Below are 25,457 nucleotides of genomic sequence, written 5' to 3' on the forward strand. Positions count from 1 at the left end.
AATAGAACTTTGTCTGATGACTCTGTGAAGGGGGGTCGATTGACACAGGAAATAGTCACCACAGCCATGAGTGGACCATGCTTTCACCAGGTGCGTTCACAGATGAAGGACCTGTAACCTCAGAACCTTTGGACATTTTGTCACGTTATAGTGGACGTGCTTTGTGACTTTGGAATTGTTTACCAAACGCGCTAACCAAAGTAGCTAATTGGACATAAATAACAGACATTTTCGAACAAATCAAGCATTTATTGTGGACCTGGGATTCCTAGGACTGCATTCTGATGAAGTTCATCAAAGGTAGGGAAACATTTACATTACATTACATTTAAGTCATTTAGCAGACGCTCTTATCCAGAGCGACTTACAAATTGGTGCATTCACCTTATGACATCCAGTGGGACAGTCACTTAACAATAGTGCATCTAAAACTTAGGGGGGGGGGGTGAGAGGGATTACTTATCCTATCCTAGGTATTCCTTAAAGAGGTGGGGTTTCAGGTGTCTCCGGAAGGTGGTGATTGACTCCGCTGTCCTGGCGTCGTGAGGGAGTTTGTTCCACCATTGGGGGGCCAGGGCAGCGAACAGTTTTGACTGGGCTGAGCGGGAGCTGTACTTCCTCAGTGGTAGGGAGGCGAGCAGGCCAGAGGTGGATGAACGCAGTGCCCTTGTTTGGGTGTAGGGCCTGATCAGAGCCTGGAGGTACTGAGGTGCCGTTCCCCTCACAGCTCCGTAGGCAAGCACCATGGTCTTGTAGCGGATGCGAGCTTCAACTGGAAGCCAGTGGAGAGAACGGAGGAGCGGGGTGACGTGAGAGAACTTGGGAAGGTTGTATTTTCTGGTTTCTGTTGACTCCAACATGGCGGCTAATTTGGCTTCTGTTCTGAGCTCCGTCTCAGATTATTGCATGGGTTGCTTTTTCCGTAAAACTTTTTTTGAAATCTGCATTAAGGAGTGGTAATCAAATCACTTGAGGTTTTTGGAACTAGTGAATCTTAACGCGCCAATGTAAACTCAGATTTTTAAAAATATAAATATGAACTTTATCAAACAAAACATGCATGTATTGTGTAACATGAAGTCCTATGAGTGTCATCTGATGAAGATAATTCAAGGATAGTGATTCATTTTATCTTTATTTTTGTTTTTGTGAATGCTATAGTTTGCTGGAAAATGGCTGTGCTTATTGTGGTTTGGTGGAGACCTAACCTAATCTTTTGTAGGGTGGCAGGGTAGCCTAGTGGTTAGGGTAGGGCGTTGGACTAGTAACCGGAAGGCTGCAAGTTCAAATCCCCAAGCTGACACGGTACAAATCTGTCGTTCTGCCCCTGAACAGGCAGTTAACCCACTGTTCCTAGGCCGTCATTGAAAATAAGAATTTGTTCTTAACTGACTTGCTTAGTTAATTAAAGGTAAAATACATTTTAAAAAGTAGTGCTTTCGCTGAAAAGCCTACTTGAAATCGGACACTTTGGTGGGATTAACAACGAGAATAGCTTTAAAATTATTTAAGACACATGTATGTTTTAGGAATTGTAATTATGAGATTTCTGTAGTTTGAATTTGGCGCCCTCTATTTTCACTGGTAGTTGTCATATCAATCCCGATATCGGGATTGCAGCCATAACAGGTTAACTGCCTTGTTCAGGGGCAGAACGACAGATGTTCACCTTGTCAGCTCGGGGGATCCAATCTTGCAACCGTACAGTTAAATAGTCCAATGCTCTAACCACCTGCCTCTCATTGCATTCCACGAGGAGCCTGCCTGTTACGCGAATGCAGTAGAAGCCAAGGTAAGTTGCTAGCTAGCTAAAGTTATATTATAAAAAACAATCAATCAATCATAATCACTAGTTATAACTACACATGGTTGATGATATTACTAGTTTATATAGCGTGTCCTGCGTTGCATATAATCGATGCAACACTGGGGGATGATTTAACAAAAGCGAATTTGCGAAAAAAGCACAATCGTTGGACGACTGTACCTAACCATAAACACCAATGCCTTTCCTAAAATCAATACACAGAAGTATATATTTTTAAACCTGCATATTTAGCTAAAAGAAATCCAGGTTAGCAGGCAATATTAGCCAGGGGAAATTGTGTCACTTCTCTTGCGTTTATTGCACGCAGAGTCAGGGTATATGCAACAGTTTGGGCAGCCTGGCTCATTGCGAACTAATTTGCCAGAAATTTACATAATTATGACATAACATTGAAGGTTGTGCAATGTAACAAGAATATTTAGACTTAGCGATGTCACCCGTTAGATAAAATACCGAACGGGTCCTTATTTCACTGAAATAATAAACGTTTTGAAATTCGAAATTTGAAATGAGAGTTTCTGGATTCGACCATATTAACGACCAAAGGCTCATATTTATGTGTGCTATTATGTTATAATTAAGTCTATGATTTGATAGAGCAGTCTGACTGAGCGATGGTAGGCAGCAGCAGGCTCGTAAGCATTCATTCAAACAGCACTTTCGTGCGTTTTGCCAGCAGCTCTTCACAAGCACAGCGCAGTTTTGACTTCAAGCCTATCAGTCTAATGGCTGGTGTAACCGATGTGAAATGGCTAGCTAGTTAGCTGGGTGTGCGCTAAAAGCGTTTCAAACGTCACTCGCTCTGAGACTTGGAGTAGTTATTCCCCTTGCTCTGCAAGGGCCGTGGCTTTTGTGGAGCGATGGGTAACGCTGCTTCGAGTGTGGCTATTGTCGATGTGTTCCTGGTTCGAGACCAGGTAGGGGCGAGGAGAGGGACGAAAGCTACACTGTTACACTGGCAATACTATAGTGCCTACAAGAACATCCAATAGTCAAAGTTATATGGAATACAAATGGTATAGAGAGAAATAGTCCTATAAATACTATATTTAACTACAACCAAAAACCTATTACCTTGGAATATTGAAGTCTCATGTTAAAAGGAACCACCAACTTTCATATGTTCTCATGTTCTGAGCAAGGAACTCATACGTTAGCTTTTTTTACATGGCACATATTGCACTTTTACTTCTCCAACACTTTGTTTTTGCATTATTTAAACCAAATTGAACATGTTTCATTATTTATTTGAGGCTAAATCTGATTTTAATTGGTGTATTATATTAAGTTAATATAAGTGTTCATTCAGTATTGTTGTAATTGCCATTATTACAAGCACATTTTTAAAATATTTTTATTTTTATTTTTTTTAAATCGGACGATTAATCGGCATCGGCTTTTTTGGGCCTCCAATAATTGGTATAGGAGTTGAAAAATCACAATCGGTCGACCTTTACTTCTGATAGGCTAATTGACATAATTTGAGTCAATTGGAGGTGTACCTGTGGATGTATTTCAAGGCCTACCTTCAAACTCAGTGCCTCTTTGCTTGACATCATGGGAAAATCAAAAGAAATCAGCCAAGACCTCAGAAAAAAATTGGAGACATCCACAAGCCTGGTTCATCCTTGGGAGCAGTTTCAAAATGCCTGAATGTACTACGTTCATCTGCACAAACAATTGTACGCAAGTATAAACACCATGGGACCACGTAGCCGTCATACCGCTCAGGAATGAGACGCGTTCTCTCTCCTAAGAGATGAACGTACTTTGCTGCAAAAGGGCAAATCAATCCCAGAACAACAGCAAATGACCTTGTGAAGATGCTGGAGGAAACAAGTACAAAAGTATCTATATCCACAGTAAAACGAGTCCTATATCGACATAACCTGAAAGGCCGCTCAGCAAGGAAGAAGCCACTGCTCCAAAACCGCCATATAAAAGCCAGACTACAGTTTGCAACTGCACATTGGGACAAAGATCTTACTTTTTGGAGAAATGTCCCCTGCTCTGATGAAACAAAAATAGAACTGTTTGGCCATAATGACCATCGTTATGTTTGGAGGAAAAAGGAGGAGGCTTGCAAGCCGAAGAACACCATCCTAACCTTGAAGCACGGGGGTGGCAGCATCATGTTGTGGGGATGCTTTGCTGCAGGAGGGACTGGTGCACTTCCCAAAATAGAAGGCATCATGAGGCAGGAAAATTATGTGGATATATTAAAGCAACATCTTAAGACATCAGTCAGGAAGTTAAAGCTTGGTTGCAAATGGGTCTTCCAAATGGACAATGACCGTAAGCATACTTCCAAAGTTGTGGTAAAATGGCTTATGGACAACAAAATCAAGGTTTTGGAGTGGCCATCACAAAGCCCTGACCTCAATTCTATAGAAAATGTGTGGGCAGAACTGAAAAAGCCTGTGCGAGCAAGGAGGCCTACAAACCTGACTCAGTTACACCAGCTCTGTCAGGAGGAATAGGCCAAAAGTCATCCAACTGATTGTGGGAAGCTTGTGGAAGGCTACACAAAACATTTGACCCAAGTGAAACAATTTAAAGGCAATGGGGCGGCAGCGTAGCCTAATGGTTAGAGCGTTGGACTAGTAACCGGAAGGTTGTGAGTTCAAACCCCCGAGCTGTCGTTCTGCCCCTGAACAGGCAGTTAACCCACTGTTCCCAGGCCATCATTGAAAATAAGAATGAGTTCTTAACTGACTTGCCTGGTTAAATAAAGGTTAAAAAAAATGCTACCAAATACTATTTGAGTGTATGTAAACCTCTGACCCACTGGGAATGTAATGAAAGAAATAAAAGCTGAAATAAATCATTCTCTCTACTATTATTCTGACATTTCACATTCTTAAAATAAAGTGGTGATCCTAACTGACCAGGGCATTTTTACTCAGATTAAATGTCAGGAATTGTGAAAACTGAGTTTAAATGTACTTGGCTCAGGTGTATGTACACTACCGACTTCAGTTGTGTTGTGACAAGGTAGGGGTGGTATACAGAAGACAGCCCTATTTGGTAAAATACCAAGTATTTTATGGCAAGAACAGCTAAAATAAGCAAAGAGAAACGACAGTCCATCATTACTTTAAGACATGAAGGTCAGTCAATCTGGAACTTTTCAAGAACTGTGAAAGTTTCTTCAAATGCAGTCACAAAACCATCAAGCGCTATGATGAAACTGGCTCTCATGAGGACAAATACAGGAAAGGAAGACCTAGAGTAACCTCTGCTGCAGAGGATAAATTCATTAGTTACCAGCCTCAGAAATTGCAGCCCAAATAAATACTTCAAAGTTCAAGTAACAGACACAGTTCAACATCAACTATTCATAGGACACTACGTGAATCAGGCCTTCGTGGTCAAATTGCTGCAAAAAAACCTACTGAAGGACACCAATAAGAAGAAGAGATGTGCTTGGGGCAAGAAACACGAGCCATGGACATTAGTCCGCTGGAAATCTGTCCTTTGGTCTGATGAGTCTAAATTTGAGATGTTTGGTTCCAACCTCCGTGTCTTTGTGAGGCACAGAGTAGGTGAACGGATGATCTCTGCATGTGTGGTTCCCACCGTGAAGCATGAAGGAGGAGGAGTTAAGGTTTGGGTGTGCTTTTTTAGGAACACTGTCAGTGATGTATTTTAGAATTCAAGGCACACTTAACCAGCATGGCTACCACAGCATTCTGCAGTGATACACCGTCCCTTTTGGTTTGTGCTTAGTGGGACTATCATTTGTTTTTCAACAGGACAATGACCCAAAACACACCTCCAGGTTATGTAAGGGCTATTTGACCAAGAATGAGAGTGATGGAGTATTGGATATCAGAGCGACGTCAACTTACCAGCACTACGACCAGGAATACGACCTTCCCTAGACAGATCCTTTGTTCAAACGATCCAAGGAATTTGAACTGATTTCAGGGTCTGACCCAAAACAACGCAGAAGAGGTAGATGGAGTGGCCTTCTGGTCAGACTTCGGAGGCACGCACACCACCCACCGCTTCAGAGTATATTACTTGCTAACGCCCAGTCTCTAGATAACAAGGTAGATGAAATTAGAGCAAGGGTTGCTTTCCAGAGAGACATCTGGTATTGTCACATCCAAATATAACAGTGTAGTTATTCCCTCCGCAAGGCAATCAAACAATCGAAATGTCAGCATAAGGACAAAGTGGAGTCGCAATTCAACGGCTCAGATACGAGACGTATGTGGCAGGATCTACAGACAATCAGGGATTACAAAAAGAAAACCAGCCAAAAGAAAATTGCCCGCTTTGAGGATAGCACAGTGCCACCGACACGGCCTGCTAACAAGGACTAGGTGAGTAAGACATTTAAACGTGTCCTCAACGTCAACATTGAAGAGGTGACTCCGGGATGCTGGCCTTGGCAGAGTTGCAAAGAAAAAGCCATATCTCAGACTAGCCAATAAAATTTAAAGATTAAGATGGGCAAAAGAACACAGACACTGTACAGAGGAACTCTGAGCATCCCAGAGTCGCCTCTTCACTGTTGAAGTTGAAACTGGTGTTTTGCGGGTACTATTTAATGAAGCTGCCAGTTGAGGACTTTGATGACTCATCGGTTTCTCAAAATAGACAGTTTAAATGTACTTGTCCTCTTGCTCAGTTGTGCACCGGGGCCTCCCACTCCTCTTTCTATTCTGATTAGAGCCAGTGAAGGGAGTAGTACACAGCGTTGTATGAGAGCTTCAGTTTCTTGGCAATTTCTCGCATGGAATAGCCTTAATTTCTCAGAACAAGAATAGACTGACGAGTTTCAGAAGAAAGTTCCTTATTTCTGGCCATTTTGAGCCTGTAATCATACCCACAAATGCTGATGCTCCAGATACTCAACTAGTCTAAAGAAAGCCAGCTTTATTGCTTCTTTAATCAAAACAACAGTTTTCAGCTGTGCTAACATAATTGCAAAAGGGTTTTTTATTGGCTGATTTTTAATGGAATATCTACATATGTGTACAGTTGCCCATTATCAGCAACCATCACTCCTGTGTTCCAATGGCACGTTGTGTTAGCTAATACAAGTTTATCGTTATAAAAGGCTATGAATTAGCCCAATTTGGAGCAGGATGAAAAAACAATTGTTACGAGGACTGTGAATAAATGTTTCAACAAATTGTGGGCTGATAAGTGTTCATTAAATTAAAAAGGGCTGAGTGGTGAATGGCAGGCAGCTCTCAGGGACAGAGAGAAGGAGAGAGACAGCACAGTGATGGAGAGAGACTGGGTCAGCAAGTTAACAGCTTGACGTCTGGGCCCTACTGAGGTAAAACTATTAAACACACACACTGCCTTGAAGGTAGTGTGTGTAGATCTGTGTGTTTGTTTTGCAACATTTCAGGCAACACCTGCTAACCGTCTCCACTTATGTTCCCACCTGTTTAATTAAACAGCGTATTAGTCTAACAGCCATTGTAAAATGTATTCACCAGAGAGAGAGAGAGAGAGAGAGAGAGAGAGAGAGAGAGAGAGAGAGAGAGAGAGAGAGAGAGAGAGAGAGAGAGAGAGAGAGAGAGAGAGAGAGAGAGAGAGAGAGGCATGTCTCCTGAAGTGATGACATAACAAACAAGAGCTAAGGACTAAATAATTCAAATCTATTAGAAAAGAGAAGAACTAGGGGGGGGGGTGATTAACCTGCTGGACCCAGGAGTCCCATGAAGTCTATTAATCAGTGATTCACAATAATCATCATAGCCTTGTCCTTTACCCCAGGACTTATTACTGAGCATGCACCACAGCTCAGAGAGAGATAGGGATAAAGTGAGGGGGGTACATGAAGAAAGAGGAGGATCAGAGAGAGAGGCTGATTGGTCCTGTGGCATAATAATCGTGGAATAAAGAGAGGAGGTGAAAGAGGAGGGGGAAATGAGGAAGGGGAGACAGAGAAGGTAGGGAGAGAGAAAGAGAAGGTAGGGAGAGAGAAAGAGAAGGTAGGGAGAGAGAGAGAGAAGGTAGGGAGAGAGAAAGAGAAGGAGGGGAGAGGGAAAGAGAAAGTAGGGAGAGAGAAAGAGAAGGTAGGGAGAGAGAAAGAGAAGGTAGGGAGAGAGAAAGAGAAGGTAGGGAGAGAGAGAGAGAAGGTAGGGAGAGAGAAAGAGAAGGAGGGGAGAGGGAAAGAAGGAGGGGAGAGGGAAAGGAGGGGAGAGAGAAAGAAGGAGGGGAGAGAGAAAGAGAAGGTAGGGAGAGAGAAAGAGAAGGTAGGGAGAGAGAAAGAGAAGGAGGGGAGAGAGAAAGAGAAGGAGGGGAGAGAGAAAGAGAAGGTAGGGAGAGAGAAAGAGAAGGAGGGGAGAGGGAAAGAAGGAGGGGAGAGAGAAAGAAGGAGGGGAGAGGGAAAGGAGGGAGAGAGAAAGAAAGGAGGGAGAGAGAAAGAGAAGGTAGGGAGAGAGAAAGAGAAGGTAGGGAGAGAGAAAGAGAAGGTAGGGAGAGAGAAAGAGAAGGTAGGGAGAGAGAAAGAGAAGGTAGGGAGAGAGAAAGAGAAGGAGGGAGAGAGAGAAAGAGAAGGAGGGGAGAGGGAAAGAAGGAGGGGAGAGAGAAAGAAGGAGGGGAGAGAAAAGGAGGGGAGAGAGAGAGAGAAGGGGGAAACCTAAAACTAGCAGCCTTATGACTGTCAACATACATGTAGGTGGCGATAAAGAAGAAACCGTGAAATATATAAAAGAGGAAGAAGAGGTGGCAGAGGAGGGAAATAGGGAAGCAATGTCAGAGGAAAAGAAGAACAGAAAAGGAGGAGAAGAAAAAGGGATTGGAGAGAGGAGAAAGGAGGAGGCTTGCGGGTTATAGAAAATTTACATGTAATAATTAGACAGTGTGTGGGTGTATGATGTAGCAGTCTGTCCCATCAGGCCGTGGGTTAGAGAGACCAACAAGGCTAACTTGTCCACGTGTGGTCTTTCACAACTACAGTTCCTCATTAACATTACTATCCGGCGCCGACAGAGATGGCCGCCTCGCTTCTCGTTCCTAGTTTTTTACGTGTTATTTCTTACATTGGTACCCCAGGTAATCTTAAGTTTCATTACATACAGTCGGGAGGAACTACTGGATATAAGAGCAACGTCAACTCACCATCATTAGGAATACGACTTTCCCAACGCTGATCCTGTGTTTTGCCCACCACCCAGGACAGTGGATCATATCCCAGCCAGCGAACAAAAACAACGTCGCTGTAAAAAGGGCAGACGAAGCGGTCTTCTGGTCAGCAGACACATTGACGGCCCTGAACGAACTTCATTTGACTCTATGTAAACTGGAAACCACATATCCTGAGGATGCATTCATTGCAGCTGGGGATTATAACAAGGCTAATCTGAAAACAAGACTCCATAAATTCTATCAGCATGTTGATTGTGCTACCAGGGCTTGTAAAACCCTAGATCATTGTTATTCTAACTTCTGTGACGCATATAAGGCCCTCCCCCGCCCTCCTTTTGGAAAAGCTGACCACGACTCCACAGGAAGCACCCGCACAGGTCTGTTCAACGCTGGCCCAAACAATATGATTCCACGCTTCAAGATTGTTTCGATCACGTGGATTGGGATATGTTCCCCACTGCGTCAAACAACAACATTGACGAATACGCTGATTCGGTGAGCGAGTTTATTAGCAAGTGCATCAGCGATGTCGTACCAACAGCAACTATTAAAACATTCCCAAACCAGAAACCGTGGATTGATGGCAGCATTCGTGTGAAACTGAAAGCGCGAACCACTGCTTTTAACCAGGGCAAGGTGACTGGTAACATGACCGAATACAAACAGTGTAGCTATTCCCTCCGCAAGGCAATCAAACAAGCTAAGCGTCAGTATAGAGACAATGTAGAGTCGCAATTCAACGGCTCAGACACGAGGTATGTGGCAGGGTCTACAGTCAATCACGGATTACAAAAAGAAAACCAGCCCCGTCGCAGACTAGGATGTCTTGCTACTAGACAGACTAAACAACTTCTTTGCTCGCTTTGAGGACAATACTGTGCCACTGACACGGCCCGCAACCAAAACCTGTGGACACTCCTTCACTGCAGCCGATGTGAGTAAAACATTTAAACGTGTTAACCCTCGCAAGGCTGCAGGCCCCGACAGCATCACCAGCCACGTCCTCAGAGCTGGCTGGTGTGTCCTTATCCCAGTCTGCTGTTCCCACATGCTTCAAGAGGGCCACCATTGTTCCTGTTCCCAAGAAAGCTAAGGTAACTAAGCTAAACGACTACCGCCCCGTAGCTCTCATTTCCGTCATCATGAAGTGCTTTGGGAGACTAGTCAAGGACCATATCACCTCCACCCTACCAGACACCCTAGACCCACTCCAAATTGCTTACCGCCCCAATAGGTCCACAGACAACGCAATCGCAACCACACTGCACTCTTCACTAACCCATCTGGACAAGAGGAGTACCTATGTGAGAATGCTGTTCATTGCCTACAGCTCAGCATTTAACACCATAGTACCCTCCAAACTCATCATCAAGCTCGAGACCCTGGGTCTCGACCCCGCCCTGTGCAACTGGGTACTGGACTTTCTGAAGGGCCACCCCCAGGTGGTGAGGGTAGGTAACAACATCTCCACCCCGCTGATGCTCAACACTGGGGCCCCACAGGGGTGCGTTCTGAGCCTTCTCCTGTACTCCCTGTTCACCCACAACTGCGTGGCCATGCACGCCTCCAACTCAATCATCAAGTTTGCAGACGACACTACAGTGGTAGGCTTGATTACCAACGACGACGAGACGGCCTACAGGGAGGAGGTGAGGGCCCTCGGAGCGTGGTGTTAGGAAAATAACCTCACACTCAACTTCAACTAAAACAAAGGAGATGATCGTGGACTTCAGGAAACAGCAGAGGGAGCACTCCCCTATCCACATCGACGGGACAGTAGTGGAGAGGGTAGTAAGTTTTAAGTTCCTTGGCGTACACATCACGGACAAACTGAATTGGTCCACCCACACAGACAGCGTGGTGAAAAAGGCGCAACTGCTCCGTCCACAACCGTAAGGCTCTCCAGAGGGTAGTGAGATCTGCACAACGCATCACTACCTGCCCTCCAGGACACCTACACCACCCGATGTCACAGGAAGGCCATAAAGATCATCAAGGACAACAACCACCCGAGCCACTGCCTGTTCACCCCGCTCCACAAGGCGAGGTCAATACAGGTGCATCAAAGCAGGGACCGAGAGACTGAAAAACAGCTTCTATCTCAAGGCCATCAGACTGTTAAACAGCCACTTTAATCATGCAAAAATGTATCACGAGCCACTTTAAATAATGCCACTTTTATGTTTACATACCCTACATTACTCATCTCATATGTATATACTGTACTCTATACCATCTACTGCATCTTGCCTATGCCGTACTGTACCATCACTCATTCATATATTTTTAGGTAAATAATTCTTCATACTATATACACTTTAGTGTGTATAAGGTAGTTGTTGCGCCCATGCTCTACCAACTGAGCTACAGAAGGACCACACTCATCCCTTTACACTTGTGTATAAGGTAGTTGTTGTGGAATTGTTAGATAATTCATTGTGTTTATAGATCATCACTCATTCATATATTTTTAGGTAAATAATTCTTCATACTATATACTATATGCCATTTAGCAGACGCTTTTATCCAAAGCGACTTACAGTCATGTGTGCATACATTCTACGTATGGGTGGTCCCGGGAATCGAACCCACTACCCTGGCGTTACAAGCGCCATGCTCTACCAACTGAGCTACAGAAGGACCACACTCATCCCTTTACACTTGTGTGTATAAGGTAGTTGTTGTGGAATTGTTAGGTTAGATAATTCATTGTGTTTATAGATCTGACAATGCAGTAATAACCAATCATTACGCTACACTCGCATTAACATCTGCTAACCATGTGTATGTGACAAATAACATTTGATTTGATCGTGACCGTGGCCCATCCTCCACCCATTCAGCAGGACTTTGGGGCTCTGCTGGGTGACGTTCTTTACATATTGCCTGCTAGATGCCGTTACTGGGCTTCTCAGACAGAGTGGGCAAGGTAAGAAAAGAGAATAGTGTCTGCCTCAAACACACAGACACACACACCTTGTGTAGGTTGACAGCATACGGAGCAGGGTCCCAGGCCACCAGAGTCACGTTCTTATACAGGGAGCTGGTGTTGAAGCGGTGATCAGGATTGGCCAGGATCTGTTAAGGGGAGGAGTCAAAGTTGACACAGGAAACTAGATGCAGCATTGCAGTGCCCATACAAATGGAATAGAAACTGAAATCTGGAAACTGACTATAGGTCTATAACCCCTAACCTGTAGAGTAATATAATATTAACTCTAGGTCTATAACCCTAACCTGTAGAGTAATATAATATTAACTCTAGGTCTATAACCCCTAACCTGTAGAGTAATATAATATTAACTCTAGGTCTATAACCTCTAACCTGTAGAGTAATATAATATTAACTCTAGGTCTATAACCTCTAACCTGTAGAGTAATATAATATTAACTCTAGGTCTATAACCTCTAACCTGTAGAGTAATATAATATTAACTCTAGGTCTATAACCTCTAACCTGTAGAGTAATATAATATTAATATAACTGCCCTAACTCTAGGTAATATAATATTAACTATAACCTCTAACCTGTAGAGTAATATAATATTAACTCTAGGTCTATAACCTCTAACCTGTAGAGTAATATAATATTAACTCTAGGTCTATAACCTCTAACCTGTAGAGTAATATAATATTAACTCTAGGTCTATAACCTCTAACCTGTAGAGTAATATAATATTAACTCATTCATAACTATGTATTTCTTGTAGTAAAATAGTAGCTACAACAAATGTTAATTTTGTCTCTGGAACAGGAGAGAAGAAATTGGATTTCTTTCTTTCAGCATCTCTTGAGAGAATGGGAATGTGCGGTTAGGAACTCAATCACATAAAACTGACAGTATTTCAAACACATAAATGCATCCAAGTCGAACTGAAATCTCATCAGAAATATGTTTGATCGTTTTCACAGTGTTTCATTTCTTTACAACCGGTCAAACTGATGTCATTTGTAAATGGGAAGAATGGTATGTTTTCTCCCTGGCCCCTAAACATCCTCGTTGCACGAGAGAAGCAGAAATGAAAGAGAAAACTGGACGATTTCTGACATTCTGGTGAGCAGCGCTTTATTTAGTCTTCTAGAGCAAGAATTATGACCGAAGAGAATCTTCATGTGTCTTATTATAGACGAGTTGACAAATAGCCTACCAAATGTCAGAAATGACAACTAGAAAAATCTCAATTGGGCTTAAATAATTTTATAATAAGCACCCCATGTGACAAATACTTCCTTCATCCCTGACTGACACACACACACACCTGCGAGTTAATGATGCGGATGGTGGTCTTGTTCCCCACGTCCCTCTCATAGCCCTCTGTAGGTGCTGTGTTGAACCGCAGAACTGCATCATGGGAATCTGGGGGTTAGGCAAAGACAACATAAGTCAATTTAATGTCACTGAACAAAGAAAATCTAATGTCACTCAACTAAGAAAATCAAATGCCACTCAGCTAGGAAAATCAAATGCCACTCAGCTAGGAAAATCAAATGCCACACAGCTAGGAAAATCAAATGCCACACAGCTAGGAAAATCAAATGCCACTCAGCTAGGAAAATCAAGCATCATTCAATTTAGACAATCAAGTGTCATTAAACTAAGTCAAAGAGAAATATGAAAGGCCAATCAATCAAGTGCTCATAAAGGACCAGCTCCTAGATGGCATCCAACAGTCTGTCTTCTGTTCACTCTGGTCAAATACTATGATTTAGCTGGTCCAGACTGTTCACTCTGGTCAAATACTATGATTTAGCTGGTCCAGACGGCTTACTCTTGTCAAATACTATGATTTAGCTGGTCCAGACTGTTCACTCTGGTCAAATACTATGATTTAGCTGGTCCAGACGGCTTACTCTTGTCAAATACTATGATTTAGCAGGTTAAGGTGGTGGCTCAGGGGAATTACGACAAACAGGATTCACACACACACACACACACACACACACACACACACACACACACACACACACACACACACACACACACACACACACACACACACACACACACACACACACACACACACACACACACACACACACACACACACACACGTTAACCTATGGCTCAAACAGACAAAGAGGGTTATATCCACAAAAGGTTATATCCACAAAGAGCCCAACAGAGAGAAAGAGAGCGTGAGAGAGAGAGCATGAGTACCTGCATCTTATTTACCTCCTGCAGTTGAGCTGAAGCACTTCACTAGCAAGTCTCCCTGGCCTGAAAGAAGTGACCTCCCTCCCTCCATCCATAGAGACAGAAAAAGCCCTCTGCTTTCAGCCATAGTCAAAACACTTGATCTGAATGACTGGTAAGCGTGAATAGCCATTTGACATGAACAATCCGGTACATGAACGATCTGGTGCAGGATTCAGCTCTGTTATTTGTACATGACAGTATCACTACTCATAGACACAAAGAGCGCAGCCTTGTGGTCAACGTGTGTAACTGAAGAGACTTTGACAGGCACTGGTCTGCTCTTCCAGTATGAACTGTATGACCCATCATCAATCACCACCAGGAAACTAGTCTAGTCTAGAGGCTATCAACAGGCTAGTACACAGCATAGAGACAGGGAGTGTGTCCTACTGGCCTGCACACACATGAACGGACACAGATACACACATAGGCCTCCACGCACGCACACACACACACAGTTATGATTGATGGTCATGGCTAAACTCAGCCACTCTTAATCAGTCTCTCTCCACTGGTCGAGCAGTCCATTGTGACTTCAGCAGGGCTACATGACACTAGGATGAACGATCATGTATAGTTGAGCTGACACTTCCAAAGGATGGACTTCCACAGCAAAGCTATCCTCCACTTCCTCAATGACACCAGTAAACCACGTGGAAGCTATTGGCATTCAGTAGATCAACACTTTGCTTAACCCCCGTGGACGGACTCCCAGTCCTCACTGACAATCAAAGAGTAGGTTTTGGTCTTCATGCCTCTAGCTCGTACGGCCGATGGACAGGACCATTTATTTGTCCCAGGACTATACCTGATTAGAGTAATGCATGCACAGTCTTCATCTCAAAAGGTACTTCTTAGATTTCAAATGAACAACCATGTACAAGCCACATGGTCATGGCTCTAATAGTGACTAAGGTAAGTGATAGCCAAGGAAGGGGGGTCTATTTGGAATTCAGAAGGACGGTGTGTGATAGGGGGTGGAGGTGGAAAGATGTGGAGGGAGAGAGCGGTGAGGTGGTGAGAGGACTTGGAATGGGGGTCTATTTGGAATTCAGAAGGACGGTGTGTGATAGGGGGTGGAGGTGGAAAGATGTGGAGGGAGAGAGCGGTGAGGTGGTGAGAGGACTTGGAATGGGGGTCTATTTGGAATTCAGAAGGACGGTGTGTGATAGGGGTGGAGGTGGAAAGATGTGGAGGGAGAGAGCGGTGAGGTGGTGAGAGGACTTGGAATGGGGGTCTATTTGGAATTCAGAAGGACGGTGTGTGATAGGGGGTGGAGGTGGAAAGATGTGGAGGGAGAGAGCGGTGAGGTGGTGAGAGGACTTGGAATGGGGGTCTATTTGGAATTCAGAAGGACGGTGTGTGATAGGGGGTGGAGGTGGAAAGATGTGGAGGGAGAGAGCGGTGAGGTGGTGAGAGGACTTGGAATGGGGGTCTATTTGGAATTCAGAAGGACGGTGTGTGATAGGGGGTGGAGGTGGAAAGATGTGGAGGGAGAGAGCGGTGAGGTGGTGAGAGGACTTGAACATAAAAGGCCGTTGAGGGTGTTATTCAGTCGATTCACAACATGGTGGCAGCAAAACAGTACAGATGACAACAGATTCAAAAGACCTCTCACTTTACGGACTATAATCCCAAACACACGCTCACATGCTTGTACACAAACACACACACGCTTGCACACACACACACACACACATAGCCATGAAGGAAGGAAAGGATGGGAAGACAGGAAGGCATTTCCACCTCAGGAGTTCAGAAACACCTACTGGGACTAAATCAAATCAATCAAATTAAATTTTATTTGTCACATACACATGGTTAGCAGATGTTAATGCGAGTGTAGCGAAATGCTTGTGCTTCTAGTTCCGACAATGCAGTGATAACCAACAAGTAATCTAACTAACAATTCCAAAACTACTGTCTTATACACAGTGTAAGGGGATAAGGAATATGTACATAAGGATATATGAATGAGTGATGGTACAGAGCAGCATACAGTAGATGGTATCGAGTACAGTATATACATATGAGATGAGTGTGTAGACAAAGTAAACAAAGTGGCATAGTTAAAGTGGCTAGTGATACATGTATTACATAAGGATGCAGTCAATGATGTAGAGTACAGTATATACATATGCATATGAGATGAATAATGTAGGGTAAGTAACATTATATAAGGTAGCATTGTTTAAAGTGGCTAGTGATATATTTACATCATTTCCCATCAATTCCCATTATTAAAGTGGCTGGAGTTGGGTCAGTGTCAATGACAGTGTGTTGGCAGCAGCCACTCAATGTTAGTGGTGGCTGTTTAACAGTCTGATGGCCTTGAGATAGAAGCTGTTTTTCAGTCTCTCGGTCCCAGCTTTGATGCACCTGTACTGACCTCGCCTTCTGGATGATAGCGGGGTGAACAGGCAGTGGTTCGGGTGGTTGATGTCCTTGATGATCTTTATGGCCTTCCTGTAACATCGGGTGGTGTAGGTGTCCTGGAGGGCAGGTAGTTTGCCCCGGTGATGCGTTGTGCAGTCCTCACTACCCTCTGGAGAGCCTTACGGTTGAGGGCGGAGCAGTTGCCGTACCAGGCGGTGATACAGCCCGCCAGGATGCTCTCGATTGTGCATCTGTAGAAGTTTGTGAGTGCTTTTGGTGACAAGCCGAATTTCTTCAGCCTCCTGAGGTTGAAGAGGCGCTGCTGCGCCTTCTTCACGACGCTGTCAGTGTGAGTGGACCAATTCAGTTTGTCTGTGATGTGTATGCCGAGGAACTTAAAACTAGCTACCCTCTCCACTACTGTTCCATCGATGTGGATAGGGGGGTGTTCCCTCTGCTGTTTCCTGAAGTCCACAATCATCTCCTTAGTTTTGTTGACGTTGAGTGTGAGGTTATTTTCCTGACACCACACTCCGAGGGCCCTCACCTCCTCCCTGTAGGCCGTCTCGTCGTTGTTGGTAATCAAGCCTACCACTGTTGTGTCGTCCGCAAACTTGATGATTGAGTTGGAGGCGTGCGTGGCCACGCAGTCGTGGGTGAACAGGGAGTACAGGAGAGGGCTCAGAACGCACCCTTGTGGGGCCCCCGTGTTGAGGATCAGCGGGGAGGAGATGTTGTTGCCTACCCTCACCACCTGGGGGCGGCCCGTCAGGAGGTCCAGTACCCAGTTGCACAGGGCGGGGTCGAGACCCAGGGTCTCGAGCTTGATGACGAGCTTGGAGGGTACTATGGTGTTGAATGCCGAGCTGTAGTCGATGAACAGCATTCTCATAGGTATTCCTCTTGTCCAGGTGGGTAAGGGCAGTGTGCAGTGTGGTTGAGATTGCATCGTCTGTGGACCTATTTGGGCGGTAAGCAAATTGGAGTGGGTCTAGGGTGTCAGGTAGGGTGGAGGTGATATGGTCCTTGACTAGTCTCTCAAAGCACTTCATGATGACGGAAGTGAGTGCTACGGGGCGGTAGTCGTTTAGCTCAGTTACCTTAGCTTTCTTGGGAACAGGAACAATGGTGGCCCTCTTGAAGCATGTGGGAACAGCAGACTGGTATAGGGATTGATTGAATATGTCCGTAAACACACCGGCCAGCTGGTCTGCGCATGCTCTGAGGGCGCGGCTGGGGATGCAGTCTGGGCCTGCAGCCTTGCGAGGGTTAACACGTTTAAATGTCTTACTCACCTCGGCTGCAGTGAAGGAGAGACCGCATGTTTTCGTTGCAGGCCGTGTCAGTGGCACTGTATTGTCCTCAAAGCGGGCAAAAAAGTTATTTAGTCTGCCTGGGAGCAAGACATCCTGGTCCGTGACTGGGCTGGGTTTCTTCTTGTAGTCCGTGATTGACTGTAGATCCTGCCACATGCCTCTTGTGTCTGAGCCATTGAATTGAGATTCCACTTTGTCTCTGTACTGACACTTAGCTTGTTTAATAGCCTTGCGGAGGGAATAGCTGCATTGTTTATATTCGGACATGTTACCAGACACCTTGCCCTGATTAAAAGCAGTGGTTCGCGGTTTCAGTTTCACGCGAATGCTGCCATCAATCCACGGTTTCTGGTTTGGAAATGTTTTTATCGTTGCTATGGGAACGACATCTTCGACGCACGTTCTAATGGACTCGCACACCGAATCAGCGTATTCGTCAATATTTCCATCTGACGCAATACGAAACATGTCCCAGTCCACGTGATGGAAGCAGTCTTGGAGTGTAGAGTCAGCTTGGTCTGACCAGCGTTGGACAGACCTCAGCGTGGGAGCCTCTTGTTTTAGCTTCTGCCTGTAGGCAGGGATCAACAAAATGGAGTCGTGGTCAGCTTTCCCGAAAGGGGGGCGGGGCAGGGCCTTATATGCGTCGCGGAAGTTAGAGTAACAATGATCCAAGGTTTTACCACCCCTGGTTGCGCAATCGATATGCTGATAAAATTTAGGGAGTCTTGTTTTCAGATTAGCTTTGTTAAAAATCCCCAGCTACAATGAATGCAGCCTCCGGATAAATGGTTTCCAGTTTGCAAAGAGTTAAATAAAGTTCGTTCAGAGCCATCGATGTGTCTGCTTGGGGGGGGATATATACGGCTGTGATTATAATTGAAGAGAATTTTCTTGGAAGATAATGCGGTCTACATTTGATTGTGAGGAATTCTAATTCAGGTGAACAGAAGGATTTGAGTTCCTGTATGTTTCCTTCATCACACCATGTCCCGTTAGTCATGAGGCATACGCCCCCGCCACTCTTCTTACCAGAGAGATGTATGTTTCTGTCGGCGCGATGCGTGGAGAAACCCGTTGGCTGCACCGCCCTGGATAGCGTCTTCCCAGTAAGCCATGTTTCCGTGAAGCAGAGAACGTTGCAGTCTCTGATGTCCCTCTGGAATGCCACCCTTGCTCGGATTTCGTCAACCTTGTTGTCGAGAGACTGGACATTGGCAAGAAGAATGCTGGGAAGTGGCGCGCGATGTGCCCTTTTTCGGAGTCTGACCAGAACACCGCCTCGTTTCTATCTAGATTTTGGTCAAAATGTAGTTATTGACATAGCCTTATTCCATTCAGTGTTCTCTACCTAAATAGTATTATAAATACCCTAATTCATGTCGTTAAATTGAAAAGAATAAGATTTTTTTTAAATAGCTGACACTGTTCAAACCAATGAGGGTTCTGAACTTTAATAATATAATAATAATATATGCCATTTAGCAGACACTTTTATCCAAAGCGACTTACAGTCAACTATCTCAGAATTTTATTTTAGCAGATAGAACCTTATAATTCCAAGCTCTCAATTTGCCGTAACTAAGTGTGGTCAATGTGGTTTTATTTCCTGTTCGCCAATCTATACAGTTAATTAAACTAGATTTGTCTCTTCTAACCACAGAGGTTCAATACTGAATGAGTTTATTATGTGGCTCATCACAAAGGCCTTTACCATGCAGGAGTTCCCCCAAGGCCGGTCGGTTGGTTGTTTGGTCGGTTGGTGAGTGGCAGTTGTTGCTTCTAGATGTTTCCACTTCACAATAACAGCACTTACAGTTGGCGGGGGCAGATCTAGTAGGGTAGACATTTGACAAACTGACTTGTTGGAAAGGTGGGATATTTTAATCTCTGTCACATATGGAACTGCTCGCATTAGGACCGCAGTTTATAACTGGATATTATCAGTGAATTGCATTTGGGAAAATATTTGAAAATAAGTTTTATTAGCTGCTTCATTACAGGAGTTGCATGTTCAATAAAGCCTTTTGACTGTGAGACAATAGGCTTGCCATTGTTGAATGTTTCCATTAACCTTTTGTGACTAGGGGGCAGTATTTTCATTTTTAGAAAAATAACATTCCCGTAGTAAACGGGATATTTTGTCAGGACAAGATGCTAGAATATGCAAATAATTGACAGCTTAGGATAGAAAACACTCTAACGTTTCCAAAACTGTAAAAATATTGTCTGTGAGTATAACAGAACTGATATTGCAGGCGAAAGCCTGAGAAAAATACAATCCGGAAGTGCCTCATGTTTTGAAAGCGCTGCGTTCCAATGTGTCCCTATTGAGCAGTGAATGGGCTATCAACCAGATTACTTTTTCTCCGTATTCCCCAAGGTGTCTACAGCATTGTGACATAGTTTTACGCATTTATGTTGAAGAATACCCGTAAGCGGCTACATTGCGCAACTGGTCACCTGATGGCTCCCAGAGTGATTCTCGAGTAAAATACAGAGGTAGCCATTATTCCAATCGGTCCTACTGAAAAACCAATTGTCCCGGTGGATATATTATCAAATAGATATTTGAAAAACACCTTGAGGATTGATTATAAACAACGTTTGCCATGTTTCTGTCGATATTATGGAGCTAATTTGGAGTATTTTTCGGCGTTTTCGTGACTGCAATTGCCGGGGGATTTCTCAGCCAAACGTGAAGAACAAACGGAGCTATTTCCCCGACAAAAATTATATTTTTGGAAAAAAGGAACATTGGCTATATAACTGGGAGTCTCGTGAGTGAAAACATCCGAAGCTCATCAAAGGTAAACTATTTAATTTGATTGCTTTTCTGATTTCCGTGACCAAGTTACCAGGTTACCTGCTGCTAGCTGGACAAAATGCTATGCTAGGCTATCGATAAACTTACACAAATGCTAGTCTATCTTTGGCTGTAAAGCATATTTTGAAAATCTGAGATGACAGGGTGATTAACAAAAGGCTAAGCTGTGTCTCGATATATTTCAGTTGTGATTTTCATGAATAGGAATATTTTCTAGGAATATTTATGTCCGTTGCGTTATGCTATTTAGTGTCAGTCGATGATTACGCTCCCTCATGTGGGATGGGGAGTCACTAGCTCTTAATGAAAAATGTCCTGTCCTTGTAAGCATGCATAGTATCAAAGAGGAAAAGGCAACACTCTCGCCAAAATCTGTCCTAAATAAGTCCAATGCGTTTCTATGGGCTTATTTTCGGCCTTCTCGCCTTGAGCCGGCTTCCATTGTAATGGCGGAAACATAAGCATCTCGTCATTATATACAGATCTCTGATAGTATTTAATGTTGGTCATTTTACTTATTTTTTTAAAGAATACAGTTTGTTGACTGGTTAATGAGGGTCAGTTAGTCTGCAGCAAAATTTACCAAAATTTGCATCCCTAATCTACATGGGTGATGTGAACGAACTTGATTTGTTACCAGTTGCTTCCCCCCCCTCCAAAGTGAGCCATCTGTCCCGGAGTTCACACTCCCCGTACACCATACAGCCTCCAACACAGAGAACAGAACACACAAACACACACAGATAATGCAATGCAGTCGGCCAAAGTATTCTAAAAGTCTATAGAGGATCTCCAAACTAACTCATCAAGACCCTTCTGGGGATCTGATTAGCTTTGAATTACTTATGCCAAAGCCCTTTCAGCCAATCACAGAGATTGTTACTACAGGGTGACAGATATCTGCTACTCAGTGTGTGAGAGACAGTATAGAGCCCAAGCCAAAACGTCTCTCTCTGCTAAAATAAACTAATACTATGCTAGAGGCGAATGGGGAAGTCGATAGAGTGACATGACCATTTGACTTTCCAATCAATGCTGTGGATGTCACGGCGTAAAGAGTCATCATTCTCCCCTCGCACAGACACTGCCATAGAGACAGGGTTGCCACAGAGACAGTTGATCAGGATCAATTATCTATTTCACACAGTCACAACACCGTCACACCACAGTCACAACACAGTCACAACACAGTCACAACAGTCACAACACAGTCACAACACAGTCACAACACAGTCACAACACAGTCACAACACAGTCACAACACAGTCACAACACATAGGGTATTATTCATTAGGGTATTACTTTAAAACATTTTATTTAACCTTTATTTAACTATTGGGTAAAGGGAAAACAGAGTTGTTGTTTTTTAATCTACTGTACCGATAAAAGTTTCCCAGTTCTCTTTAATCCCTTAATCCCATTTAACCTGCATCCCTCCATCACCCTGCCTTCCCATTTAACCTGCATCCCTCCATCACCCTGCCTTCCCATTTAACATGCATCCCTCAATCACCCTGCCTCCATTTAACCTGCATCCCTCCATCACCCTGCCTTCCCATTTAACCTGCATCCCTCCATCACCCTGCCTTCCCATTTAACCTGCATCCCTCCATCACCCTTCCTTCCCATTTAACTTGCATCCATCCATCACCCGGCCTCCATTTAACCTGCATTCCTCCATCACCCTGCCTTCCCATTTAACCTGCATCCCTCCATCACCCTGCATTCCCATTTAACCTGCATTCCTCCATCACCCTGCCTTCCCATTTAACCTGCATCCCTCAATCACCCTGCCTCCATTTAACCTGCACCCATCCATCACCCGGCCTCCATTTAACCTGCATTCCTCCATCACCCTGCCTTCCAATTTAACCTGCATCCCTCCATCACCCTGCCTTCCCATTTAACCTGCATCCCTCCATCACCCTGCCTTCCCATTTAACCTGCATCCCTCCATCACCCTGCCTTCCCATTTAACCTGCATCCCTCCATCAACCTGCATCCCTCCATCACCCTGCCTTCCCATTTAACCTGCATCCCTCCATCAACCTGCATCCCTCCATCACCCTGCCTCCCCATTTAACCTGCATCCCTCCATCACCCTCCCTTCTCTCTCCACCTCCTCTGCTCCCCTCTACCTCTTTTCCCTCCCCTCCCCTCCCTGACCCCTCTACCCTCCACTCACCGATCTCCTTCCCCAGGCCTGAGTGCAAAATAGCCCCAGCAGAGGTCACCACAGCACAGCTCCTAAAGCCTCTCTGGGCCCCTTGTCTGTAGAGCTGCTCCAGGGCCAGGCGCGGTACCAAGCGGGCCCAGCCCAGTGAAGAGAAAGGCTGCTCAGACCCGTCCAGCGTCCTCAGCCGGGCCTGGTCCTTCAGCTCACACAGTAGTTCCCTGGAGCTCTGAGCAGCTCGCCGGCCTCCTTTATAGGATACGTGGTGCTTGTTGGCACTCAGGTAGTCCCGCTTGGCGTGCTGCAGTCGCGGGGACAGCATCCCAGAGGACACTTTTCCCCGCCAGAGTCGCTGCACCAGTGAGACAGACTTGGAGGAGTAGTCCTCCTCTAAACCCTCCTCTTCTTTTCCTCGCCTCTCCCCCCCATGATCCCCCACCATGATCCACCTCTTGTGGCTTTTGTTCATCTCTACCCCCGCTTCATCCTCACGTGAGGACCGGCGTGTGGTTCGATTGGGCCCCCGGCCAGCGGTCCAGGCAGGTCTCTCACTGTTTCGAGTTACTGTCTGGTCGGAGTGGGAACCCACGTTCTCCGTGCTAGAGGAGGACCAGGCAGCCAGGGTCTGGGCGTCCAGGTATTCCTGCTGCTGGCGGCTGTCCCCCTCAGTCTCTTGGCTGGTCCCGTAGCTCAGCTCCAGGCCAGGCTCAGGGGTGGTGGAGGAGGAGCTAGGCTCGGAGTCTGGGTAATGGTTAGGGTCTTGGTCGGGATATTCTGTGGTAAAGGTGTTGTAGGTGGGTTCGGGCCGGGAGCCCATGATGGAGCGGTGCTGCTGGTGGGAGGCGCCTTGGATGGAGGCCAGGCGCCGTGTGTCGGGGTGCTGGGAGAGCGAGGAGCTGGCGGAGGTCAGGGGCTCGTTGTACACAGGGGTATCCAGGAAGTAGGAGAGCAGAGCCAGGAAGAGGAGGGCCCATGCCAACATGCCCACCAACAGCAGCCTCCGCCACTGACGCATACTGGACTTCATCTCCTTACAATCTCTCACACACCTATAACCACACCAGGCCAGCTCCAATCAGCAGTCAGAAGCCAGGACACAGCAGAAAGGACAGCCGGAGGGCCTGCAGAGGTGAGAGGTCAAAGGTGACAGTTAGTCTTCACCTTAAGTGGACCTGAATGTTTTGACTTTGATTAAAATAAATCCCCAGTCTTTTCAGATGTATTGGTGTGTGTGTATCTTATTGTCTTTTCCTAGACTTACCTCACCTGGTGCCCCTATACCATCTAGTGCCCCTATATATAAATCTTCTCAAACTAACGTGGAAATTCTGGTAATATCTGAAACTTGGCTAAAGAAGACTGTGCCGGATACTGACGTGTCTCTGGCTGGTTATAGATCTGGCAGAGGTGAAGGTGTCAGATTTACAAAAGACAACTTACATTTTCAACATGTGCTCTTCGCCAATTGTCTGACTTGCTATCTAACTTGGTGAATCTGAAAGATTAATTTTGAGTGATATTAATCTGGATTAGTTAATGTCAGTTTCTGATATGCTGATATCTTTCAGCCTCATTTGATAACTGAACGAAGCCGCCTGTCACGCCTTGGTCATAGTATTTTGTGTTTGCGTTATATATTTGGTCAGGCCAGGGTGTGACATGGGTTTAAATGTTGTGTTTCGTATTGGGGTTTTGTAGGCATTGGGATTGCGGCTGAGTAGGGGTTTGGCTGCCTGAGGCGGTTCTCAGAGTCAGGTGATTCTCGTTGTCTCTGATTGGGAACCATATTTAGGTAGCTGGGGTTTCACTGTGTATTTCGTGGGTGATTGCTCCTGTCTCTGTGTAGTGTTCACCAGATAGGCTGTAATTAGGTTTTCACGTTCCGTTTGTTGTTTTGTATTTGTTTAGTTATTTCATGTATCGCTATTTTTTCATTAAAGACATGAGTAACCACCACGCTGCATTTTGGTCCGACTCTCCTTCAACAAACGAACGCGTTTACACCGCCTCAACTTTAAACACACTGAAAAATCTATTTTACAGTGCCTTGCAAAAGTATTCAACGCCCTTGGAGTTTTTCCTATTTTGTTAAAAATATGTGCACTTGTATTCACCCGATTTGCTATGAAGCCTCTAAATAAGATCTGGTGCAACCAATTATCTTCAGAAGTCAAATAATTAGTTAAATAAACTCCACCTGTGTGCCTTCTAAGTGTCACATGACCTGTCACAAAAGGCCCCAGAGTCTGCAACACCACTAAGCAAGGGGCACTACCAAGCAAGCGGCACCACGAAGACCAATGAGCTCTCCAAACAGGTCAGGGACAAAGTTGTGAAGAGGTACAGATCAGGGATGGGTTATAAAAAAATATCAGAAACTTTGAACATCCCACGGAGCACCATTAAATCCATTATAAAAAAATATGGCACCGCAACAAACCTGCCAAGAGAGGGCTGCCCACCAATACTCATGGACCAGGCAAGGAGGGTATTAATCAGAGGCAACAAAGAGACCAAAGATAACCCTGAAGGAGCTGCAAAGTTCCACAGCGGAGAATGGAGTATCTGTCCATAGGACCACTTTAAGCCATACACTCCACAGAGCTGGGCTTTACGAAAGA

At 44.9% G+C, this 25,457-nt stretch overlaps 1 protein-coding gene across 3 annotated transcripts in view; it reads right to left on the reverse strand.

Annotated features, from left to right (window-relative positions):
• The window catches only part of LOC124044204 (beta-galactoside alpha-2,6-sialyltransferase 2-like), a 100,687-nt gene that overhangs the window by 10,774 nt on the left and 64,456 nt on the right, over nucleotides 1–25,457 (reverse strand). For all 3 annotated transcript variants that reach the window (XM_046363745.1, XM_046363744.1, XM_046363747.1), the window contains exons 2-4: nucleotides 22,849–23,957; nucleotides 13,207–13,304; nucleotides 11,924–12,025 (exon numbers count right to left, since the gene is read on the reverse strand). In XM_046363745.1, the coding sequence (XP_046219701.1) occupies nucleotides 11,924–12,025; nucleotides 13,207–13,304; nucleotides 22,849–23,863 (1,215 nt within the window). In that variant the 5' untranslated portion in view covers nucleotides 23,864–23,957. The remainder of the gene's footprint in view (nucleotides 1–11,923; nucleotides 12,026–13,206; nucleotides 13,305–22,848; nucleotides 23,958–25,457) is intronic.

Source organism: Oncorhynchus gorbuscha, linkage group LG09, assembly GCF_021184085.1.
Source record: "Oncorhynchus gorbuscha isolate QuinsamMale2020 ecotype Even-year linkage group LG09, OgorEven_v1.0, whole genome shotgun sequence".
Lineage (NCBI taxonomy): Eukaryota > Metazoa > Chordata > Actinopteri > Salmoniformes > Salmonidae > Oncorhynchus > Oncorhynchus gorbuscha.